The 22,079-nt window shown below is 45.8% G+C and overlaps 1 protein-coding gene across 2 annotated transcripts in view; it reads left to right on the forward strand.

Moving 5' to 3' along the window:
* RIMS4 (regulating synaptic membrane exocytosis 4) overlaps positions 1-22,079 on the forward strand; it is a 60,968-nt gene that overhangs the window by 26,231 nt on the left and 12,658 nt on the right. For both annotated transcript variants that reach the window (XM_054845891.1, XM_054845892.1), the window contains exon 2: positions 10,685-10,826. In XM_054845891.1, the coding sequence (XP_054701866.1) occupies positions 10,685-10,826 (142 nt within the window). The remainder of the gene's footprint in view (positions 1-10,684; positions 10,827-22,079) is intronic.

The following is a 22,079-nucleotide window of genomic DNA, read 5'->3' on the forward strand; positions in this document are numbered from 1 at the left end:
TCCAAATGGACGCAAGTTATTAAGCAGTGTGTATAATTAAAGTCAACTCCTTGTGAATTTGATCATTCATTTCCTTAAGGAAAATATGAAGTAATTACAACCCAAGCTAAACACAAATCAAATGCTATTCTAAGCGCGATTCTGCACCATGATTCTAGTTTATGAATGACTCCAGGGTTCTGTGGCTTCATGCCTGTTAAAGAAACATGGCTGTGTTTTTAATTGTGTTTATAACAAACGAACAAAAGGTTGCATGAGTCATTCACTGTGCCAAGGCTGTTGCTCACTCTTTGTGTTCACACACACATGGTCCTGACAGAGTGGCTCAGTACTAAAAGAGCATCAGTGGGACAGAAGAGAAGGAAAAAATCTTGTTAATAAATCTGGCCTTGTCAGCTCTTTGCCCCTATTTTGTCTGTACCAAAACTAAACTTCACCTGCTCTAGCTGTGAATTTGAGGGAGGCAATTATTTCTTCAATACATAAGCCAGAGCCCTGTCCTCGCCCTCTCCCCTCTCTCCATCATTCCTATAAATGGAGCGTCTGCTTTCCAGTTTTAGCCAAATTTGGTGGAGAGGTGGAAGATAGAAGGACCCTATGATGGCTCTGGGTAGAAAGACCCAAATTAGTGGTCCCAGGAGAAAAGGTCTGATATATAATCTCAGCTTAAAAGTAATGTTCTGAGTGAAAGCAAACCTGTAGAGCCAAGTATTGTAAATCCCTTGGATGGAAAAGTGTGTTAGCTTCTCTGAGAAACTTCGGTTGCTTCAGGAGGCTTGTGACCTCAGTCCTCATCTACGATGGTAAAACACAGCTTGCAAACAGGCTGCTTAAGTTATTTTACCCACTTCTTTCTTCCCAGGAGTTACGGAGCGAGCGCGGGACGCGGGGCCCGTTCAGGAGGTATCGTTAGCCAGCAGGCTCAGGAAGGGCAGGACAGCCTCGTGCAAAGCTTCCTGGCTTAGCGAAGCGGAGGCAGGGCAGCTCTTTCGTCTCATGCCATCCGTCTCCTACAACGATGCTTTCTAGCTGCTTTATTCTAGTGAAGTCGCCTCATTTTTGTGATCTTCTAAATCAAGAGGTTTTCTGCAGCTCAGGCTCATTCATATTTCAGATCCTGGACTTAAGCAACATCCTCAGAGTTACTAATAGTGTGAGATGGACGGCAGAATTAGGACAGTGCTCTGCTTTACCTCACTTGTAATTAAGAAGAAATCCTTTCCTGGCCTTCGTAACTTAAGTTGGTCAGCTGGAGGACATCCAGCCACAGGGACATAGATGGGCTCCATGTCTGGTCCTCGTGAGATAACACGAAGAAGGCCCCGGGATGGCCCTGGCAGACAATCTGGCCACCCACTTTTTGCCTTTTCATGTTTTCCTGATGCCCAGATCTTCTTAGTTGGCAACATTTTAAGAGTTTCAAACTTTTTGTCTTAAAGCACTTCTGGTGGTTGGTCCTATGTCTGACATTTCCCCCAGCTTTCTAGGGAATAAATGTTATAACGTAGTAGTTTAAAGAAAATCAGTTATTGTTATTAATTGCCTGTGGCTGTGCCAAATGTACCTGTTCTCTGAGCCCGTCACCTAAACTTCCCTTGACTTGGCATTTACTCAGAGCGCGGAGCCCCGGGGTCCCCCAGGTGGGCAAACGCCAAAGAGGGGCAGTTAAACTCTTAGTGAGCCTTAAACCACAAAATCTGAGAAGTGGAAAGATTGGATCGCCTCACTGCTGTGCAATCAGAATGTGTGTGCGTATTTATACGTGTGGTTTATTGCGTGATAAATATCATAGTAAGATTTTTTTCTTTTTTAAAGTCATCAGCCCTTGGCCAAGCACAAAAGAAGCAGAAGCTGGAGAAAGGCCCGGGACGTGTCTGTCCCAGACACGCAGCATCAGCAGTCCCGGGCTTGGCTGTCCCCACGGACCTGGGCTCGCGGACGGGGCGGTATTCGGGTTTCATTGCTAGGCTGCTGAAGAAATATTACAGCAGTTAATTTTCTGTATGCATATGGACATTTCATTTCATCAGACTCTTGCCTGCAAAGCGTGGCAGATTGGGGGAAGAGAAGGGGGCAGCGTCTTCCATTTTCTTAGAAAAATAAAAATGTGGGAGCAGCCATCAGATGAAGCTATTTGGATCCTGCTGCTGCAAAGAAAATAGAGACATGGAAAGAATTCTGCAGAGTTGGATCTAGCTGCAAAGTAGTTCCCATGAAATACTTTGAAAGAAATGAACGTTTTTGTTCGTGTTATGGTACTGCAACATTTTTATGGGGAAAAGCTAAACAATTTTTTATGGTAGTAAAAAAATCTGTTTGAAAGTCATTGACAGTGGAATATATATGTTTACCTTTTGGTTCCTTAGCTTTCTGTGTTCTGTCAGTGAAGGGAAACATCTCAGAGTAATTTTCCTGGCTACATATTAGTTGCAGAACTTTTTCTTTAGACATTTTTAAATGAAAATTTTGGCCATTTAATTTTTTTTATATAGATGAATTATCAAAAAGGTCAAAATTAAAAATAGTATCATGGGAACTATTTGTTTTTTAACCTCAAAAGGAGCAGATTAAAAAAAAAAAGTATCACACTTCCCCAGTTGAAAATATGAAACTGGATCTCATGAAGATAGGAAGCAAACCCAATGCTTTACCAGTGCTCTACCCAGCCTAGAAGGTGACAGCATCTTACTGGGGGTAGAGACCTGCTTAAATACAGACAGAGCCGAATTTAAATCAAACCGCAGCTCAGACCGGCTTGGAGGAGAAAACAATTGCTGCTTTAAAGTGGCTGAAGAGTTGGGGATCTGGGCTGGGTTGCGGGGATATTGGGAACTACAGGCAAACCTAAAAGCCAATGTGTGGGGTTTGGTGCTTCCCCTGCCCGCGCCGGTGGGGTGGGAGAGGTGTGGAGGGCGAGATGCTCTTCTGCCAGGGCTGTCTCGCTGGGCTGGTGGGAGGGGAGGACAGGCTCTGCAGATCTGTGCTCCCCTTTTGCGTTTATAGGAAGGAAGAGGAAGGAGGTTAGCTTCAGCCTGCCTAAATTAAGCTACTGTTAGGCTTTAAAAGTAGGGCTGTTGCTTTACGAAGCCTCACAGAGCTCCCGTGCCACGCACGGCCAAGTCATGAATCGCCCGTCTGCGGGCCAGAGGAAGTTTTCTGGTGTGCATCTCAAGCTCGGCAGGTAAAGGAGGGAAGGCAGCCTCCGAGGCCAGGGGCCTGCGTAATAAAAATAACCCTGTGAATGGTTTCTGGTCCTCTTTTCACGGTGAGGAGGAAGAAGAAAAAATTATGGGTTCAGGGGGGAGGTGGTTTGACGTGCCCGCATCTGGGCGTGGGTGTGACTGCTGCCTGTCGGTGTGGGCGAGGAAAGGCAGGGTTGAACGTTAGGATGAGGGAAAGCTTTTTTTTTTTTTTTTTTTTTGGTGCTAAAATACCATTGTGGCCCAAGAGCAGTGAGATGTGCTGGTGATTGTGCTGCAGGTGGGAGATGGGGGGACGTGTCTCACTGGTGTCCCCGCGGGCTGCTCTTTCAGGTGGGGTGTCCTGGTCCCGTGTTCTGGGGTCTGTAGCGGTCACAGCAATACAAAGAGTTGCTAATGTTACTATTATCTGGCTCTCACAAGAAGAGTTGACTGACCTTTGCCAACCCTGTGGATGTACTTAATCTGCATAGATTAAGAATTAACATGGTGAAATATTTTTTTTTTCCATCCCATAGAAGATTTTCTGCTTAATTTGGAAAGGAAGGGTGTGATTTTATTAGTGTCTGAAACTAGGACAGGGGGAGTGAAGCAAACAGCCTGATTAGTGCCCCTACTTATCCCCAGCCATTTTCTGTCATTTCTGGTGGATTATTCAGGCAGCAATGATAGTCTGGCGTGTTCTGGAGCACAGTACAAACTGCCTCTCTTTAGGTGCTCATAATTCACACTCCATTAGGATGTTGATGTTGGGAATACTTGGCGGGGTGTCAGAGCTTGCCAGGCATGATGAGATTGAGTTCATCTCATTAAACTGCATTCTGAAATGACAATCCAGTATTTATTTATTTTTTTAACTCAGCAGCAGCATGCCCTTAGGAGAGCAGCGTGGTTTGCTCCGAACACAGATACCGATGTAAAAGGGCCTGCGATGCCCACCCCGACAGCCGCTCCGCTCAGCGTGTGCCAGGCTGTCGCAGGTGTTAGAGATTCATGCAAGGCTGTGGGAAGACTTTTCTTTTTTCCCTTTGAAGCCGAACAATGGAATTCTTTTATTCATCTCAGAATTGATTCATGGCACACGAATCTTAACACATGTCTGTAGGGATTCAGCATCTGACTAAACAGAAAACAATTTTTTATTTTTAAACCCATTAGGAACAACAATGCAGTGACAAAGTTTGAAGCGGAGAAGCTAACGCATTGGCTCTTTTCCCAGAGTGTTTGAAAGTAAGAAGTAGGTAAAATGGTCAGCGCTTCAGCAGTCTCACAGGGTGCTGAGCTGAGACTCCCACTGCTCCTTTTCACCCACAGATGTGCCAAAGACCAGTTGTTGGACTTGGGGACCTTCTAATCTCAGCAGGTGATAATATCCAGATGGGTGCTTGGTGTTTCTCCTTCTTCATTTTCAGCCCCAAACTGACAAGCATCATCTTTTCCCTGGGGCAGATCTTCATAGAGAAGAGAGCAAGACTCAACTCTTTGGTTTTCACCTTAAGAGTGAAGTTGGTGGCTGTGGGAAAAGAAAGGGCTTGCCAGACCACGTTTGAGCCAAGGATAGAGCAGGCAGATTTGGCGTAAACTGCATAGGTCGGGGCATGTCTCCTCTGGAGGCAGTCAGGTCCTGTCCCACCCGGCCACACGCCCCTGGCACCCCGGATGCTGACTGCAGATGCACTCTGCTGTCGCAGACGTTCACCCCCCTCAGCTCAGCTCATCTCTGCTTCTCCATGATCTGCAACATGCTCTGAAGGGTGCATCGACTCTGTCAGATGGGTTTTTCTCTGCTTCCCCGCTGGGGTTGTCAATTCTCCATGCTTCCTAAGGGCTGGTTTGTACCTGGGCCTCATTTTGGAGCAAAGCAGATAATTCACTTGCTGAGGAACCCAGGTGTGAAGCCAGAGAGCAGAGTGTGCCCAGGTCGATACCCTGCAGCATGTATGGATGCAAATCGATGGATGCTGCTTGGCTTGGGTAAGAAAAGCAATAGAAATGCGGTCTCTGCTTGGGCTTGGACTAGTCTTTCCTGGAAAACACAAAATGTTATTTTATCCAGATCTTTGCAGTGGGAATAAATGCAACCTGAAAGCAAGCGTCCAACTGATTTCCCTTTCTTTCCTTGCACCCCAAGGTGAAGTTTGGGGAGGAAAAAAGCTAACCAGGCTGTTTTGCTGGACCCTTGGTGCGTATTGCGTGGCCTGTGTTGGTGCTGCGTGGCCATGTGCTTTGGGTACCAACACGTTCCGTGCTCGGAAGCAGTTGGTTAATTTAGGATCAAAGTTCATCAAGTTGAAATTCAGTCAATTCCTAATCTCAGGGTTAAATCAATACCAATTAATTCTAAAGTGTTGGAGGGTCCATAGCACATTCATCATGCTGGTTTCTTTTTGTGTTGGTAGCATCCAGCAAACTGAGTGAACATGGAGGAGAAAACTGAAAACAAAAAGGAAAAGAGAAGGAAGGTACCAAGTACCTAGGTGGGGTAAAAAGAAGTGACAAGAGAGGAGGTAGCGTCAGGATAACTGAAAGGGGCACGCTCTGTCCCTCAGAAACATCAACTCAATAAACATCTATCGTAGAGTAATTCTGTGTAGGAGTAACAATTATATAATCATGAAATTGTGATGTTATTGCAGAACTCGCATAGATTTTTCAAGGCTTGATGGCTTCTGAGCATGGAGAGAGCTGTCAGTAGCAGAGAGGAAGGGCTTCAAAGCGTCGTGTGTTAGTGTGACATGGAAGAGGATGTGAGAGATGGTGACCGTTTCCTTGAGGGAGAGAAGGGGAAGATGCTGCTCTTATTTTTCCCACCCCCAAGGTTTAAGGCAAATATAATTCTTAGTGGTGGTCAGTTCTGCCACAGGAGTGGCATCATCCTTGAGAAGAGCTGCCTCTTGATGCGGTTGACAGCTGAAAATATACTTAAGGAAGGGAACTCTCCAAAGGATGCTCTGTGCTGTGCAGGGCACCTGCGTGGTCACCTTACTCCTCTTCATCTGTTCCTGGCTTGTCTGGAGGGAACTTTTGGTTAGTTGGTCTGATACACAATTAGGGGAAACATGGTAATGCGATCCAATTAATAAAGAAAAAAATGATGGAATATAATTAATACCAGTCAAGAAGGATTTAGGGAAAATGGGTCTTGTCAGACATGTCTTTCCTCCCGAGTTTTAGTAGAAGCAGGTATCTGGGTAAATGTGATAAGTATGTAATGGTTTTGTCCTAGAACAACATGACCCTAAAAAATGTGATAGTGATAAATAGATTAAAAACTTACTTCACATTTCAAAAAGCTGTTGTTAAAGAAAAGCTGCAAAGGCAGGAGGCTCTTTTGAAGGCCTGGTGCTGTTCAGCTGTTTCATTTGATTTGGAGCAAGCATGAGTTTAAACCACACTAAATTCACAGGCGATATGCACGTTAGAAGGATAGTAAATAGTACTGAGGATGAGTGAGTTGTATAGAGCTGTCTGGACTTTTTGCTCTCTCTCTTCAAATAAAACGTGTTTTCTTACATATTTTTTAATATAATGTTCTACAAGGTCGTACCAGCAGGACAGGCTGGTCCGGGCAAGGTATGATGCTATAGCAAGAATTTACTGTGGTCTTGGGAGATGCAAGCAGAAGCAGTGAAGATGAGAGTACAAGCTGATTTTTTACCTCTGTGCATGTTTTTGCACTAAAATGCAGTCTCCAGTTCTGCTGTGCATGTTCTCACAAGGGCATTTCAAACCTGGGAAGGTCATTAAAAAGATTCAAGGGCAGGAGGAAAAAATGCCAGAGCATGAGAAACATAAAGAGTTCAGTCTAACTTGTCAAAAAAGATTGAGAGATGACTTGATTACGCTGCAGAAGAGCCTTTACAGCAAGAACACAAAGCAGCCCTCGCGGTGGTGAAGGGCATAAAAAATCTGATGGTTTCAGTTTGTCACATCTCTAAATGTCAGGTAGTAACAGAAACTGCACAGGCAAGTGGCAGATTCTTTGTTTCTCGCTATCTTCAAATCAAGAGTGGATGGCTCTTTAGAAGATATTCTTTAGCCAAACGTAAATTGTTTGGCTGAAGAGAGCAAAATCTGAATGCCTGTCAACACAGAGAACTGGGCAAAGTGTCTGCTGGTCCCTTCTGGTTCTTGGCCTCTGCGAGATGCCATGTATCTTCATCCTGGATTTTTGAGCAAAATATTTCTTGTTCGCAAGGTCATTCTGAAGCAGAATCTGCTCTTCAGCTGTGTATTGCACTACTGGCTTGACCGGCTGCTTAACCTTTGTCGTTTACTGCTTAATTGCAAAAGGTGCAGGGAATAAATCTGGTGACACTGCAGAAAATGTCGATACTACTCTTACTTGTTCCAGATACCGCTAACAATTAGATTAAGACAAATGGTTTTGCCAGGCAACACCCACATAGACGTGTATCATTTACCTTCTTCATTTTCAAAGGTGTTGAAGCACAAGATTTCAGGTAAGTCAGGAGGCGCAGCCCGATGTGTTGCTCCACACTGACCAGAGAAGGTTGCCAGTAGGTGACTTGTGCTTGTGAAATGTTTTCAATCCACAGACGAGCCAGTGCAGCTTTGTCAATATTTATTTCCTTTCTGTGCTGACCCTTTCCAGTTTTGCTGCTTCTGATCTGCCTTTCTCTCCCAACTGAGGGGGTTAAAACACTGTATTTATGTTACATGCTGACTACAGGTAAAGTTTGGCTAAAGGGTTTATGTGGGTAGCTTTTTTAGGAACCTATATCCCATTTCTGATGGCATCTCTGGTGCTTATGCTGATCTCTTATCCTGTTTCAGTCTTGACTCTGGCCGCAGTGGTTTGGGAGCTTGCCTTTTTGGCAAAACAGGTTATTCCCCATCTGTTCAAGGGAAACTTCTGGCAAAAAGAGACTGGATGGGAAAAAGGCTGGAGAAACCTTTCACTGGAATAATGGGAGATGGTTTGTGAGATGCAGGAGTCGCTGTGTATCTCTGTCTGGAAAAGGAAGGAGGAATGAAGGATTCTTGTCATCTATTCCTGTCATCTTGTTTTCCAGAGTTTCTCCTATATATATATATATTTAATAAGAATATCCATGTGTCGTCGCTGTAAAAGCAATCAGGAATACTGGAAAACCACCCACTCAGAGAAAGCCAGCAAAACAAAGCTATGTGTGTGGTGCTACAGCTGAACTTGCCCCATGCCAGCTGAATCGTCTCCGGTACAGTACTCTGGTACTGCCCGTCTTCCACAGTGCTGCCTTTCCTTGTCTTTGGGCCCTTCTGCTTTATGTCATTAGCTCGGAATCAGGAGATGGCTTATAGAAAGCAACAAGCACCTTGGGTTGCTCTAAAGCCTCACTCTGTCCCAAGCTTCTTGTTCGTTGCCAGATGTGGATGCGTAGTTTTCTATGTATGAATGTCTCCAGGCATGTCTCATTAGATTGAGGAAATAAGAGATTTTTTTAAAGCAAATGTTACGTAGTTGGGCAACGGGGCATTTTTAATTTGTTTCCTACATTTATGTCATTTGCTGCTTTGACTGCGGTTGCCTACCAATGCTCTCGTAAGGACTAACCTAAAAGGCGCAGAAGGACGAGCGTTCTGAGAGCACACACGGGAAGGAGGGATGGGCATTGATGGGTGTAGATGGCTAAAAGATTGTTTGTGGAGGTGAATGCGAGACAAATTAAACGGGCCATCAAGTCTGCCCGCAAGGCTGTAGGATGCTCTCCGAAAGGAACCTGGAAACCCCATCGGAGCATCCAGCGAGCTGTGCGAGGCTTGGCAATGTGTGTCAAAGGGAACTGCTCTGCAGCGGTTGGGAAGTAGGTAAGGCTGTTTCACGAGGCTTCGCTTTTGATGCCTATATTATTATTCTTGCCTGAAGGTTTGGATTTTGAAAGCACATTAAAAATATGTTTTACGTTTGTGTAACTTCCTGATTTATACAATGTGCTTCATACATTGCTCTAGGCACACAAACAATACAAACTGTAGTTAATGTTAACCCAGAACATGCACGTTCTATCCTCTTAGCCCATAGGGACATGCATACGCACGCTGCACCATATGTGGGGACAGCAGCTGGTACAGAGCCCTGGGGCCAACACATTTACCCAGTTGGAAACCTCATGATACCAGAGGAAAAGGGACTTTATAGCTGTATTTAAAGGAGAGTTTTTGTCTTTGCATTTCAGCATAGGTATAATTTGAGAAGTAGGATAGGAAGCATTTCTGGTATCTTACTGATTTTCTTCTTCTTTTTTAAAGTGCCTGTTCACACCAAGATCTAAAGAAAAGTATTTTAGGTCAAGCAGCTTGCTACACACATAACAAGTTTCTGCATATTTTAGACAGGTTCTTACAGATACCCTCGTATTTCCAAAGTAGTTGGGAAAGACTTGTTTTCTTGAATATTTGGGGATCCTGAGCTCTCTAGACTCAGTAGCTGAGTAATTTCTTCTCCAGGGGTGGTATTCAAAAAGGCGGTGGGTTTCTGAGAGCACCTTGGGTCAGAGCTTTGTTGCCTGAATCCAGGTTAATGGGCGGGCATCTTTAAAGGATTTAGATAATTCTGCTTTGTTCAGAAAACTTGTAGCAGATGTGTTTCAGGATGAGTGCTGTATGTGGGATGAAATCTGGAGCTTCGTAACACCGGCTAAAGCAATTAATAGTAATGGTATTCATTACATATTCATTACATAACATGGTTTGTTCTAAGAAACGGACTGCTAGAGATGGAGGATGAAAATAGCAGCTGTTAATTTCAGAGGGCTGAGCCTCTGAAGGCTGCACCCAGGAGGAACCAGAACCTACTTAATTCCCTTTGTGCTCTGGCCCAGGGCGTATGCGAAGGGGAATAGTCCCCTCTGGGGTTTTCCACTGCTGGTGTCTTTCCAGGTGCCACCAGGGAACGTTTTGGCTGTGCCCAGCTATTCCCCTGTGGCCCGTCTGGGAGGGCTCCTGCCTTCGCAGCACCTCTGGTGCTTTTCCTCCCCTCTACTCCCTTGATGCTAACCAGGAGCTGTGGCTCTTTGCTGCTCCGCACAATCTGGGGGCAACATGGATATATTGGGCAGCAACGTGGGATATAGGAAACGTTTTGAGGCACAGTCAGGCTGTACGTGTCAGTTCTGCCCGTGGTTACTGCTGCCGTGGTCCCAAACTGGGTAGCTCCACGTATAGCCAGCTTGTGTGCCTGCGTGCGCCTGCGCTCGATGCATAATTAATTGGTACAAATGGTTGGAGTAGGTAGGGTGGTATGTATGTTTTGAGTTTCTGCTGGGCCCTGGCTTGCTGGAGCACTGGGTTTGTTCCAGAGATGACTGGGAGCTGCTGCTGAAGCAGGGCTGAGTAACGAAACGCTGCATGACAGCAACATACTGCCTGGCTGCCAGATGCCAGGCTGATCTTCTGAAAGACCTTCTCTGCTTCTCCTTGACTCTGTTGCAAAACGCTCTGGGAACAATAGCTGATTGTCTTTTCTCCCCTTTTGTCCCTAGATGGGGATGGTCGGAGACTGAAAGGAGCCATCCAAAGGAGCACAGAAACTGGGCTGGCTGTTGAAATGCCCAGCCGGACTGTCCGTCAAGCCAGCCATGAGTCCATTGAGGACAGCATGAACAGCTATGGATCAGAGGGAAAGTAAGTCATTGAAAGGGAGCTGGGTAATCACTTGTGGGATGCACTGTTCTTCTTACACCTATTAATTTTCCTCCAGCATGATAGATGATGTGTTTTTCTGACTTGCCTATGCTGTAGGTGTACTGCCCATTCAATTAGAGTAGAGCAGATCTCTCTGCCTGCATAGCTGGCACATATTCTAGCTGTTTATATACTTTTTTAGTGTCCTCATTATTCTGAGCTGAAGCAGATACCCATTACTTTTAACCGCTTTGCCTTTAGAAGAATAATTCAGGGTGAATAGCTGAGGCTCATTACTGGTAATAAATTATAAGCCAGTAGTCTTTGACATTGCGCAATAGCTGTCCCATCTTCCCTATTTCAAAATAGCCTTTTGGTTTGGGGGGGAAAAAGTGCCAAGGTGATGAAAAGGATGCAAGTAGCAAAATAATCATTCTGGTATCAAAATACACATTTAGAAGCCTGTGTATACTTTTGGTAACAAACTTTCTTTTGTTTCATCTGAGTTAGTGTCCTAAAAGAATGTATTTTAGAAACTGGTTTTGACCCCAAGAAAAGTTCTAACGCATTTGGTTGCATTTAGGCTTTATACCAGAATGCAAAGCAGGGGATCCTTAGGCCAGAACTTTCGGTGCTGACTTGTCTCCAGTTGTTTTTTGTATTGCCATTGTTTGAAGCCATATATGGAGATTATAATAATTTTATTAAGATGACCATTCATGGGAATCTTTGGAGGCAAAAAAACCCCCAGTATATAAAAACAGGCAATATATACCATCAGATTCCGTGCTTCTAGGTATGAGGCCAGAATGTTTGTATACCTAAAACGTGCTCTGTTTAAGCCAAGTACCGCACTTGGCATCGCTCTGTACGCTGTCTCTAGTCCTACGTAATATCCCAAGTACACAGTACTGCTAAAACGCTGGGATAGTCCAAAGGTGCTCTCAATTAATGTCATTCTGGTGTTAAATAAGTAACAGGCTGTAAATTAAGAGAGACTTTCTTTAGCTTTAGAAGTAGGCTAATCCTGGAAAGGCATCACAGATCTGTGCTGAAGGTTGGAAATAGTAATGAGGCACAGGCTGCGACAGCAATCTTGTCACTCCAAAGCTGTGATGTACCTTATCTCTTATGTGAGCTGCTGTCTCCAGGGAAATATTCCTGCTACACCAGCACAGTCCTGTGGCTTGGAGTTCTGCCTCCGCTACGAGATGCAGAGGATTAGTGATTAAGTTCAGTCCCTTGGCAATGTGGGGCAAAAATCTGCTTTCATGCAGAGTAGAATTCTTTCCTTTTTATATTTACATAGCTTACCCTCCTGGGAAGGGGTATAATTCTTCGAAAGGTCTGTGTCCTATCGTTGCATACGCTGGCTGCTTTGATTGTGCTTTCCTGGAGAGGGAATATTTCTGCCACAAAATATTGCACCCATACAAGTGCAGTTTTACCCTGCAGGCAGGCAGCATGTAGTTATCGGCTCAACAAAAAAAGAAAAATCCTGTCTTGCAATCCACATGTCTTTATTAGAACAAGCCTAACATTGGTATTCCAGCCTTGAACGCAGCCAGAACATCCTCGCCAGCCCCTCTGCCAGGGATGGGACTGTTTCTCCTCTTACTTCTCTGAAAAGTGTGATTAAGTGGTTCCTGGATGCTTTGTTCCTAGGTGGGATAATTGATCTCCTCTGGAAAGCCGGTGGGAATTGTAGCCGTCTGTCTGAGCTGCAAGTGATAAGCAAACAAGGCTGAGAGTACAAAGAGCTGAGAGGGCTCTATTCTCTTGAAACACGGTGGGAGGGCAGTTTCTCTACTGTCTTTTCCTGCAGCAAAGGAAGGAATTGTTTGGGGAACAGCTTTGAGGGACAGAAATGTATTCTCCTAAATCAGATTTCTCTTGACCTTTCTCATTTGCTGTAGCTGTGTTTCCAGGGAGGCAAAATGAAGATTTGTATGACTCCGTTAGTTGTGGCAAGTTAATTTTCTTTTTAATGCTGAGTTTCTGACTGATGCAGATACATCTAGGTCAGAGACAGTTTTCACCAGCGACTGTCAAAAACCTGGTTTTCAGCAAGACGAGGTTGCCCTAGTTCTTCGTACCCATGCGTCTCTTCGGTATGTTCACACAGGGAAGAAAATGGATTCAAAACCTCATCTTCCAAGAGGTTTGTTTTCCCAAGTTCCGTATGTTTTTGTAATCCTTTTCAATTTAAGGACTTAAAAGGACAACTTCCAGAAGTGGCACACTGAAATGATCAAAGATTTGGTGAAACTTTGCTGCAGAAGGTCTTAAAATACCTGCTCTCAGTCATACAGACGTGCTTTTAAAAGGATGCTGATTGACTGCTTTCATGTTTGTTGTGGCGAGCTGGCTGCAGCTACCTACAGCTGCTCTGTGCCGGTGCAAAGCATCACAGCTGAAGAATTCTTTATAGTGCATGATTTTGAGCAATGCTGCTTTTCGTGTGAATACCAGAGTGCATGAAATTCAGTTGTGGGTTTGGTTTTTTCTTTTTTTATGGAGAGGCTTATTATGTAGGGATATAATTCTCCTCAGATATGCTAGGCCCTCCTTCAAGAAAATATTCCGTTTAGGGTTTTACCTGAAGGTGAAGTATACTGAAGATTAGCTGGTCTAAAGGATGTGTCTCCTGGAATTTAAGCTTCTGCGCATGCCAGTAAGTGCTGACAGTGTCAACATGCTGCTCCATTTAATTTTGTGCCGTAGAAAAAGTCCCCCAGGTATATTACCCAGCTTTTATACTGCACAGTGGTTGTGCACCAGTGTAGGAAATTAATATAAGAAAACTCAACGTGAGACCTTATAGAAGGAAAAGGTGATATTTATTCTAAACAAAACTGGTTTCAGTCATTCACGCTCCTAGGTTTCACTCGCTCGTGCTCTCACCGCCCCGTGCAGGCACCAAGCCTTGTGCATCCAGGAGCCATAGCCAGGCTTGGTTGTGTGCTGCAGGGAGGACAGGGACACCGTCGGTCAAGTGTTCGCTATGTCTTCTGAGTTGTTCTTCACAACAGACTGGCTCTTGGATTCTTGTTTACACTTTCTAGGACTTACCTATTATTATGGGGTGATCTTGCACCTCAGGGTCTTGCTTTTCTGGCTTCATAGGTCTTATGCAGTGCTGTCACTTTTTTGTTTCCTGGTTTGGAGAATCTTTATGGCTATAGTCTGTCTTCAGACAGGCTAAGGAAGCAATATGCTCTCGAACTTTGTTGTCTTCCTCCTGTCATCAGGGGACAGATCTGCTGCTGACAGGTTGGTTGTGCTTTCACACACACAGAGATGTTTCCATTCATAATTCATCCAGACCAATCTTAGTACTGGTTACAAATCTCTACAGCAGTGGGTCTTTTCTTCTATGTATGTACTTAAAAATCTGCATGAGAGGACAGTTACCCACTGTAGCAAGTGCCTACCGGGTGGTCTCAGGACACCAAGATTACTGCAAGGATAAAATTCCGAATATAGGAATAACTCACAAACAAACCCCCGAGATTCAACAGAGATCTCCAGCTCCATCCTGGCTCTTGCACAACCTACATCTTGTTTTGGCTGGGTTTTGCTGCAGCTGCACAAGACCATGTACAACACTTAGAAGCAATAGATTCTGGACTTATGTACAACTTATTCCTGCCAACCACTTTCCTTTCTGAAAATGGAGCAGAAAGACAAAAACGGACCTGGAACAAAAGACTGCTAGCTGCCGTAGTCCATAAGTGGTACTCGTCGGCTTCTTTTGTTCTTGTTGGCTACTGCTGAGATGATTAAGTTATGGAGAGCTAAGGTGATTTTTACCTTAGAAAAGCAGAGCAGGTGATGACTGGCAAAGACTTAGAGGAGTGTTCTTGTATTATCTGAGATGAGTCTGCCTGTGCAGCAAGGAAGCATTGTCTTGTTAGCCATATCATCCCTCTCTTCCCATCAGGAGGGCAGCACCAGCCTGGGTCCCACCTGAAGCCACCGTCGTGATGAGGGCTGGAGGCAGAATGCAGCCTGGCACACGTGCCACTGGCACGGGCATCTTTGTTCTGTCTCGTGCTGTTCCTGCAAGCTACGGCTTGTACTGGTGACGTGAACCAACGCTGGGACTTACGCTAGGAGAGCTACCTGCCCTTCTCTGCTTCACTGTGGAGCAGTAACTAAAAGGAAGCTGGAGAAAATACTGGCCTGGCTTGTGACTGTTATGGCCATGTGAAAATTCACTTTCACCAAAAATTATCCATTGTCATTCAAGAAGTACCAAAACACTTGATTCCTAAACGCACTATCCAGGAGATTCATGTCGTATCTGTTCACTGCATGCCTCTTTTTTGATATCCAAAGCCAGGGGACTTCTAGACTCCTTTAGAGCAAAAGGGCTCTCCTTTTATCCAAGTCCTTTTAAAAATTGTAATGAAATGTGTTGTTAATACAGTTCAGGCTATAAGAAATCAAGACCTTTCAAGACAGAAACCAAGAAAGGCATGGAGATTGTTTCTGTAATATGCCAAGAAATGAGCCAGCCTGTTCAGCAACAGAACATCTTTTTGTGCTGCTAGGCTTGACCAGCACGGCTGGAGAGAATGCGACCTTGAGAGCTGTAGTTACAGCAGTAAATAGAGTGAATCCCACCTTTAGCAACCTCTTGAGAACAGGCAAAATTATTTTTTGAAGGCAGGTAGCTATCTTTTATTCAGTGCGTCTGAGATGACTTGCGATTGCTAAAAATGGAGCTAGCCTGGTAAGGTGGGGAAGGGAGTGGGGGAGGTTTTTGTACATAATTCACTGCACAGTTTTTATAGCTCCGTTTAGGTGGCAGAATTCATACAGCAGAAGGAATCGGATACACGAGCGGAGTACAGTGTGTTACAGCACGTAAGACAGCACATCACAGTGCTAAAAATGTTACAGAAAGTGGAGTGGCCAGGAGAGAAGCGGAGCTTGTTTGAGAGGCAGACGGAGATATTGGCTGGCAGAGGAGAGGGCTGCGGTCGGTGGGGTTAGGTTGGGTTTGGGTCCCGCAGGGATAGGTGCTCCTAGGAAACCTTTCCAGCCAAAGTGAAGGCTCCTGCAGCATTCACATTGACTTTGACAGGGTAGTCAGATGCACACTGCGTTAATAATTCCTCATGTGCACTGTAAATATTTTAAAGATGGGGCAGTGGATGTTAAATTAACCAGTTCTGCCTGCCTGCCTTAGCTGATAGACATCTACTTGGCTTCCGCATGTAAGATGCGATTTAAAAGACCTTAACATGCAATATGGATGAGTGTGATTGTTACACAGTACATTCCTGCTCCCTGAAATTGGAGTTCTGATGGCTTTTTTTTTATGCTCAGATAAAATAACTGTCAAATATGTTATCAGTCTCAGAGGAGATTTTCCCCCTCCTTCCTTCTGGATGAAGGAAGATGTGTTGCTGTCCCTGGTTGTTAAAGACAAAGCTGGAGAACATAACTATGCATTAGATGTAGTAGTATAGCAAATTTGTTAGTTCAGCTGTGCAAGTCAAACCATTCAGTTGCATGGCTGTGTTTACCCGACTTGCTTATTAATTGCAACTTTGGGCACAAAGAGGATCAAAAAAAAGTCTTTTAGAGAATATTTATGAGAACAGAACAATAATTTGTAAACCCTGGGCCCAAACACATCCCATGTACGTACTAGACACAGTGGAGCACCTCTTTAAGAGTGTATCGCTTCTAAAGGCTTGAGTTGATGGCAAATAGGCGGTTGTGTGGATAGTGTGAATAAATCCATGAAAAGCACAAGACAAAATGTTATCTTCTGAAAATAGCTGTTCTCTGGGTGTGCCAGGGGGTGGCTGCGCCGAAGCCGTCTGGCTTCACCACCACCCAACCTGGCTGAACCCGCAGCAGTGGAGCAGCGCAGCTCTGCGAAAGTCAAGATGTGCGATGTAATAGGCAGGCAGTAATGAGGGTTTGGTCCGCGGGACACACACACACAAAATCTTCTCAGATCACCCCTCCTCTTGGCAGAGCTCCTCAACAAAAGGATGTTCCACCCAGCCTGTGAAGGGAGGAGATGAATACCTCGATCTGCATTTCTTCTGCACCGATACAGCGGCCAGTGTGTGGCCATTACAAGTCGGTACAATCGAGACCAGTCCCGAAGTCTTGTAAGACAGAAATACAAAGTACTGTATCAAGGGCAAAAGAAAGGAAGTATGCTGGCCTGTGCTTTGAATTGGTTACTCACAAATGGGGTTGAGGACTGCTATGCAAAGAGAAAGGACTGGAAAAAGATTTGGAAGGAATAAATAAAGCAAAGCACAGGAATAAATTCTCTAGGGAGGGATTTTAAGAACAGGTTAGACAAGCAGCTGTCACGGATGGTGTAAATAAAGCTGCTCTGGCCTTGGGACCTGGGTGTGGACAGGTGACCTGTGCAGATGCTGCCTTACTGTATTTCCTGCGAGTTTTGCAAGGTTTTGACAAGCTGATTCTGCAGATGCTTGCAGCACGGTGGTATACCTGGCCTACAGAGTCCCAGAAGCAATTTAAAAATAGATTTAGAAAAGAGGTCAGACAAACTCTGCATGGACAGGAAAAGAAATTAATGATACATTTTCCCTAAATGTGTCTGTGCTGTTACACATTCTGCATGCTAATGTGCAGCAAATGACGGGTGGGGGTGCGGAAGAGGCTGAGCAGAGCCACATATGCAATGTGAGAGGGATTGGCACAGGTGCTCTGAATTTTCTTTATACTATTTTATATCAAAATCAGCATTGTCTATCTAGGCATTCCAATCTCGATCAGTTTACAAGCAAACTTGGAAAAGCTAGTTCTCCATTTGAATATAGCTGATGAAAAGCGACCTTGCCGTGAAGGAACCAGCTGCTCGATGCTTCGCACGTGGAGAGGAAGGGCACAGATCTTTGCAATGGGTAGGTCAGGAAATGCTGCTACCTTGAAAGAGCAGAAAAGCAAGCAGCTGGCAAAGAGCCTTTAAGCCACTCTTAAATTACACTACAGAGGACAGATTTCATATGCCCTGACCTACCGCGTGCAACGCAGGAGCACAGTCTTCAGAGACTGCTGCACGGGTTTCCTAAATAATCAGGATTATGAATGTTGTGTTTAAAAAGAAGAACATCCAGGCAATCTCAGCCCCAGTTTACGCACGTGGTTCCTCAGATTGAGTGAACACAGAGTTTTATTCTGCATATAAACGTGTCACAAAAGAAATAAATTGTTTATGCAGTCACCTTTTTCATAAAGTCGGGAATGGTAATTAGGTACATGTTCTGCATGGGGATTGCGTACGGGCATTGCTTGCAGCTGCCTGGGGCTCTCCCTGCCAGCTGGAGCCCGCGGTGTCTGCGTGGTCTTGTCTCCCTCTCGCGGGTGTCCAGACGACTGCAACAGCAGCAGTTGTCCCCTGCTGTGCCAAGGTGCGTCCACGCTGCGATGCCTTCAGCGTGGCGTGGAGGCGTCAGTGCTAGCTGGCTGCTGTGCCCGGACAGCTTGGGCTTAGAAATGGCTGTTTTCTGTATGTGTCTGGAATGGGTTTTGCAGCCTGTGCTGAGCCTTGGGGTGGAACTGGTACCTGTGCAAACAAAATCAATGTTAGTGCAGGTTTCTGTTAATGCTACTTGGCATTGGTGGGCTCAGAGACCCCACCAGCAGCCTCGTCCTGCTGCTGCCCCTGCTCTGCTTCCTTACCTACGGCCGAGGGCCATGTCCTGTGGGTCCTCCAGCAACTGTCCTTTGTTTGTCCTTGACACCCCGCAGGTGTCACTGACCGCCCTGCGCTCTCTCTGTGCCTTCAGGACAATAGCAGAATCCCATTCAACTTAAAACCAATCCCACAGCAAAAGCCATAATCTTTAACTTCATTAAAATCATTCTCATTCAGCTGTGGCCAAGCAGAGCCCATGAATCATGAGGAGTGAAAGCAGAGGGCCAGAGAAGAGATTGAATTTCTCTTTCCTGTTCAAAAGGCTGCGCTGCCCTCGCTCAGTGGAGGATTTGTGCCCTTTAGACAAAAGGCTGACAAGCGTCACCTGTTAATCTTCTCCGCGTGCGGCTGTTTGTCAGCACGAGATGGTCCTGCCGCAGCCCCGGTCCCCAGGGCATTGCTGGTTATGACAGTTGCTATTTGCAAGTCAGCTGCGAGATGCTCCCGCTTTTTTCCTCCAGCTATTTTTAGCACTTCTTTGTAGATTGCAATAAAAAAATAAAAGACACGACACCTCGAATTGGTGATAACCAGGTTGTAGTGATTTCTCCCCCTAAGGGAGAGGGAGAGGAAGGGCTTTCCAGGGTTGCTCCTGTGCATGTGAAACCCATCTGCTGGCTGTCGCCCAGGGTGGAGTCGCCGCTGTCACCTGCGGTGGATCCCTTCGGGAACACATCTCCCTGCCAAGCACATCCAGCGTGTGGTGGTTGAGCTGGAGAGCTGGTTGCTGAATCAAAGGCAGGTGAGAAACGGCTCGGTTCCTTCAGAGGTCAGGCAAGAAAAGTCTGCTGAGCAGGCAGCATGTGGCAGAGTGGCAGAGGAAGGCTCTTGGGAGCACCAGGACTGCGTTTAAAGACCTGAAAGAAGTCACGGTGGTCCCTGGAGCTCTTTTCCTCTCTGCTTCAGCTGCAGGAAAAGCAAGTGAGTGAATGGGGAAGGTCTGTCCCACCGATCTCAGAACCACACCGTACACAGCCCCCTCACCCTGGCATCCCAGCTTCTCTCCAAGCACTTGACAGACAGAGCTCACTGAGCTGGATTTGAGCATCCTAAATTTAGCTGATGCAGCTAAATGGTTCCTGCTGTTTTTAATTCACATGCGTACTAAATTTCTGCAGTTTTATTTTTCCCTTCCCTCTCCTCTCCAGGGAGAAGCAATGGCTTTCTTGGAGGTGGCATATGATTTTTCCAGACAGAAATTGTTTCCATTCCAGGGTTATTGGCAATACCCAAATATATGTCCAGGAATTGGTCAAAGCCAAGGAGCCTGATTTAGAGCTGCTGCTTCTAATGTCTAATAAAGCAGCACTGCAAAAGGTCAGCCTCTGTGCAGCGTAGCAGCCAGTCCCACCAGCTAGTGCCATAGTCTATTAAAGAATTAATTCCCTACATCTTCCCTTCCCGATCAAATATAACAACAACGGGGAACATTAACTGTCTAATCTAATATTGAGTTTCATATAGTGCTAGTAAACCTATTAACTGAGGTTGTTATCCAAACTGCTGGAGTCTTGACCTTGGCCTGTGTTTTTAAGTGGGTTTTTGACGTTCCTCTCAAGATCAGCCTCAGTGCTAGAAAGCAGCAGCAGCTTCATTCGAGCAGCAGCTCGACTGCTCTGCTTGCAAGGATCTGCGCTTGCAGCACAGCCCTGCTGTCCCTGCAGCAACGTGATTGTCTTCTTGCTGTAATTTGCGCTGAGGAGCATTCATTGTTTCGAGGTTGTCCCAAGCCTTCTGACTTGTGAATCTGTGTGCAGCTAACAGCAACGCTTGCTTTGCTGCAAACACTTCCAGCTACTGTTAGTTCACCTTTAGCCCAACAGCTCTTGTTCTTATGCTTTTTAACACTGTTTTTCATGCTGTCCTGCTATTCTGTTCCATATCATTGATGTAGGCTGCAGCATTGGCTGCTCTGTTAGCAGGTGCTTATATTTTCTCCTGAGCCACCCCAGCTGCTGGGCAGAGCCTTTGGGAGCAGCACTGCCCAAAGGAGGGGTGAGCTGGTGTGTGAGAGCATGGGTGGTTTCTCTCCACGCACGTATTGAACACAGAGAAATACTTGGCATCAGCCTTCAACATGATTCTCTCCCAGCAGGTAAGGGAAAATGGTCTTCTGTGGCAGGTTTTGTGAATTATTTTGAGTATTCAGGGGCCAGAAGGGTCTCTCTTCTTTGCTGTCCTGCAGCGAGAGGACATTCTGTGGGTGGTCTTCTCCCAGCTTTGTGTCCCAATGCAGTAACACATCAGGACTTCACCCCAGAGAGGGATGGCTCTGAGACCCGATTCTGGGTGTGCTGTGGGCTCTCGCAGTGCTAGGCTTCGCTCAGCCCCAGGCTTCCCCTCTGCTGTCCTGGGCCTTGGCGTCTTGTTAATGAGCCCACGCATCTGTTTTGAGCACAGCGGTGAACATTTCCCTGCACGGCTGTGGGTTGTCTTGCCAGCTTGTTATTTACGTGCTTGTTCAGGTCACGTACTCCCCAGGGTAGGAGTGAGACCCAAGCTCTGCCCATTTATCTTCCATGAGTTGAGGAGAATAAAGAAAACATTTACCTTCTGGCTGATAGTCCATTCATCTCCTGCTGAATCTTATGTCTTTCTCTGTCAGGTCTTTTTCTTGAACTATTTTGGGTTCTCTAAGCACTAGTTTTCATCCTTTTTTGACTCTCTATGGGCAGCTCAAAATGCCTGAGCCAGCAGGCTTGAGGATTCTTGCTGGTCCTCACGTGGAGCAGGACTCGCTTCTTCCCTCCTTGTATGGGCAAATCCCGAGCCTGATAAAGCCCGTCTGGCTCCGGGCTCCCCCTTCCCCTGCTTTCCCCATCACATGTCCCTGTCCCTGCAGCTTTACCAGCCCTGGGGATGTCTCTGTCTGTGCACAGCCTGTCCTCAGAGCCTGGCCATGCATCCAGCATCTCTGCCCTGGTCCCGTGCTCGGGGCGCTGCTCCCCGGAGAGGGCTGCAAATAGTGGATGCGGGGTGAAAAAACACCAAACCAGAGAAAATCCACCCCGTGCAGAGCCCCTCCCAAGCCTGTCTTCCAGGATGCCCAGACATCCTCCTCCCTCATCCCTTTTCACAAAGGTGACATTTGTAAAGAGCTCAAGGGCAGGTTTTTCCATGCTGAAGGCTCAGCAGCTCCCTGTGTAGCAGCGATAACCAGATTTCTCAAAGAGTTGGGTCAGTGCAGAGGGGAGGTGCAGTGCTCCATGGAAAAGTCTGGCCATTTAATTCGGTGACCCTGTCACAGTGAGCTGAGCCACCCTGTGAACCTGTCACAAGGACATGTGCTAGTGACACGTCCCTTCAGTCCCATGCGTGGCGAGATGCTGAGGTGTGTGTGCTGGCTTCATCGTTCCTCATCTGAATAAATAAATATTGCCATGGGGCTGAGACCAGGTCTGCAAATAACTAATGAGAGCTGAAATCCCAACCTGAAATTAGCATTCTTCTGACTGAATGAAGTTTAAAAAAAAATCTTTTTTTTTTTTTTTTTTTAAAACGTCTTTTAAATGTAACTGGCTTGCAGGGGGGAATCCGTGAATCTTTGTGGC

This window comes from Grus americana, chromosome 17 (genome assembly GCF_028858705.1).
Source record: "Grus americana isolate bGruAme1 chromosome 17, bGruAme1.mat, whole genome shotgun sequence".
Taxonomy (NCBI): Eukaryota; Metazoa; Chordata; class Aves; order Gruiformes; family Gruidae; genus Grus; species Grus americana.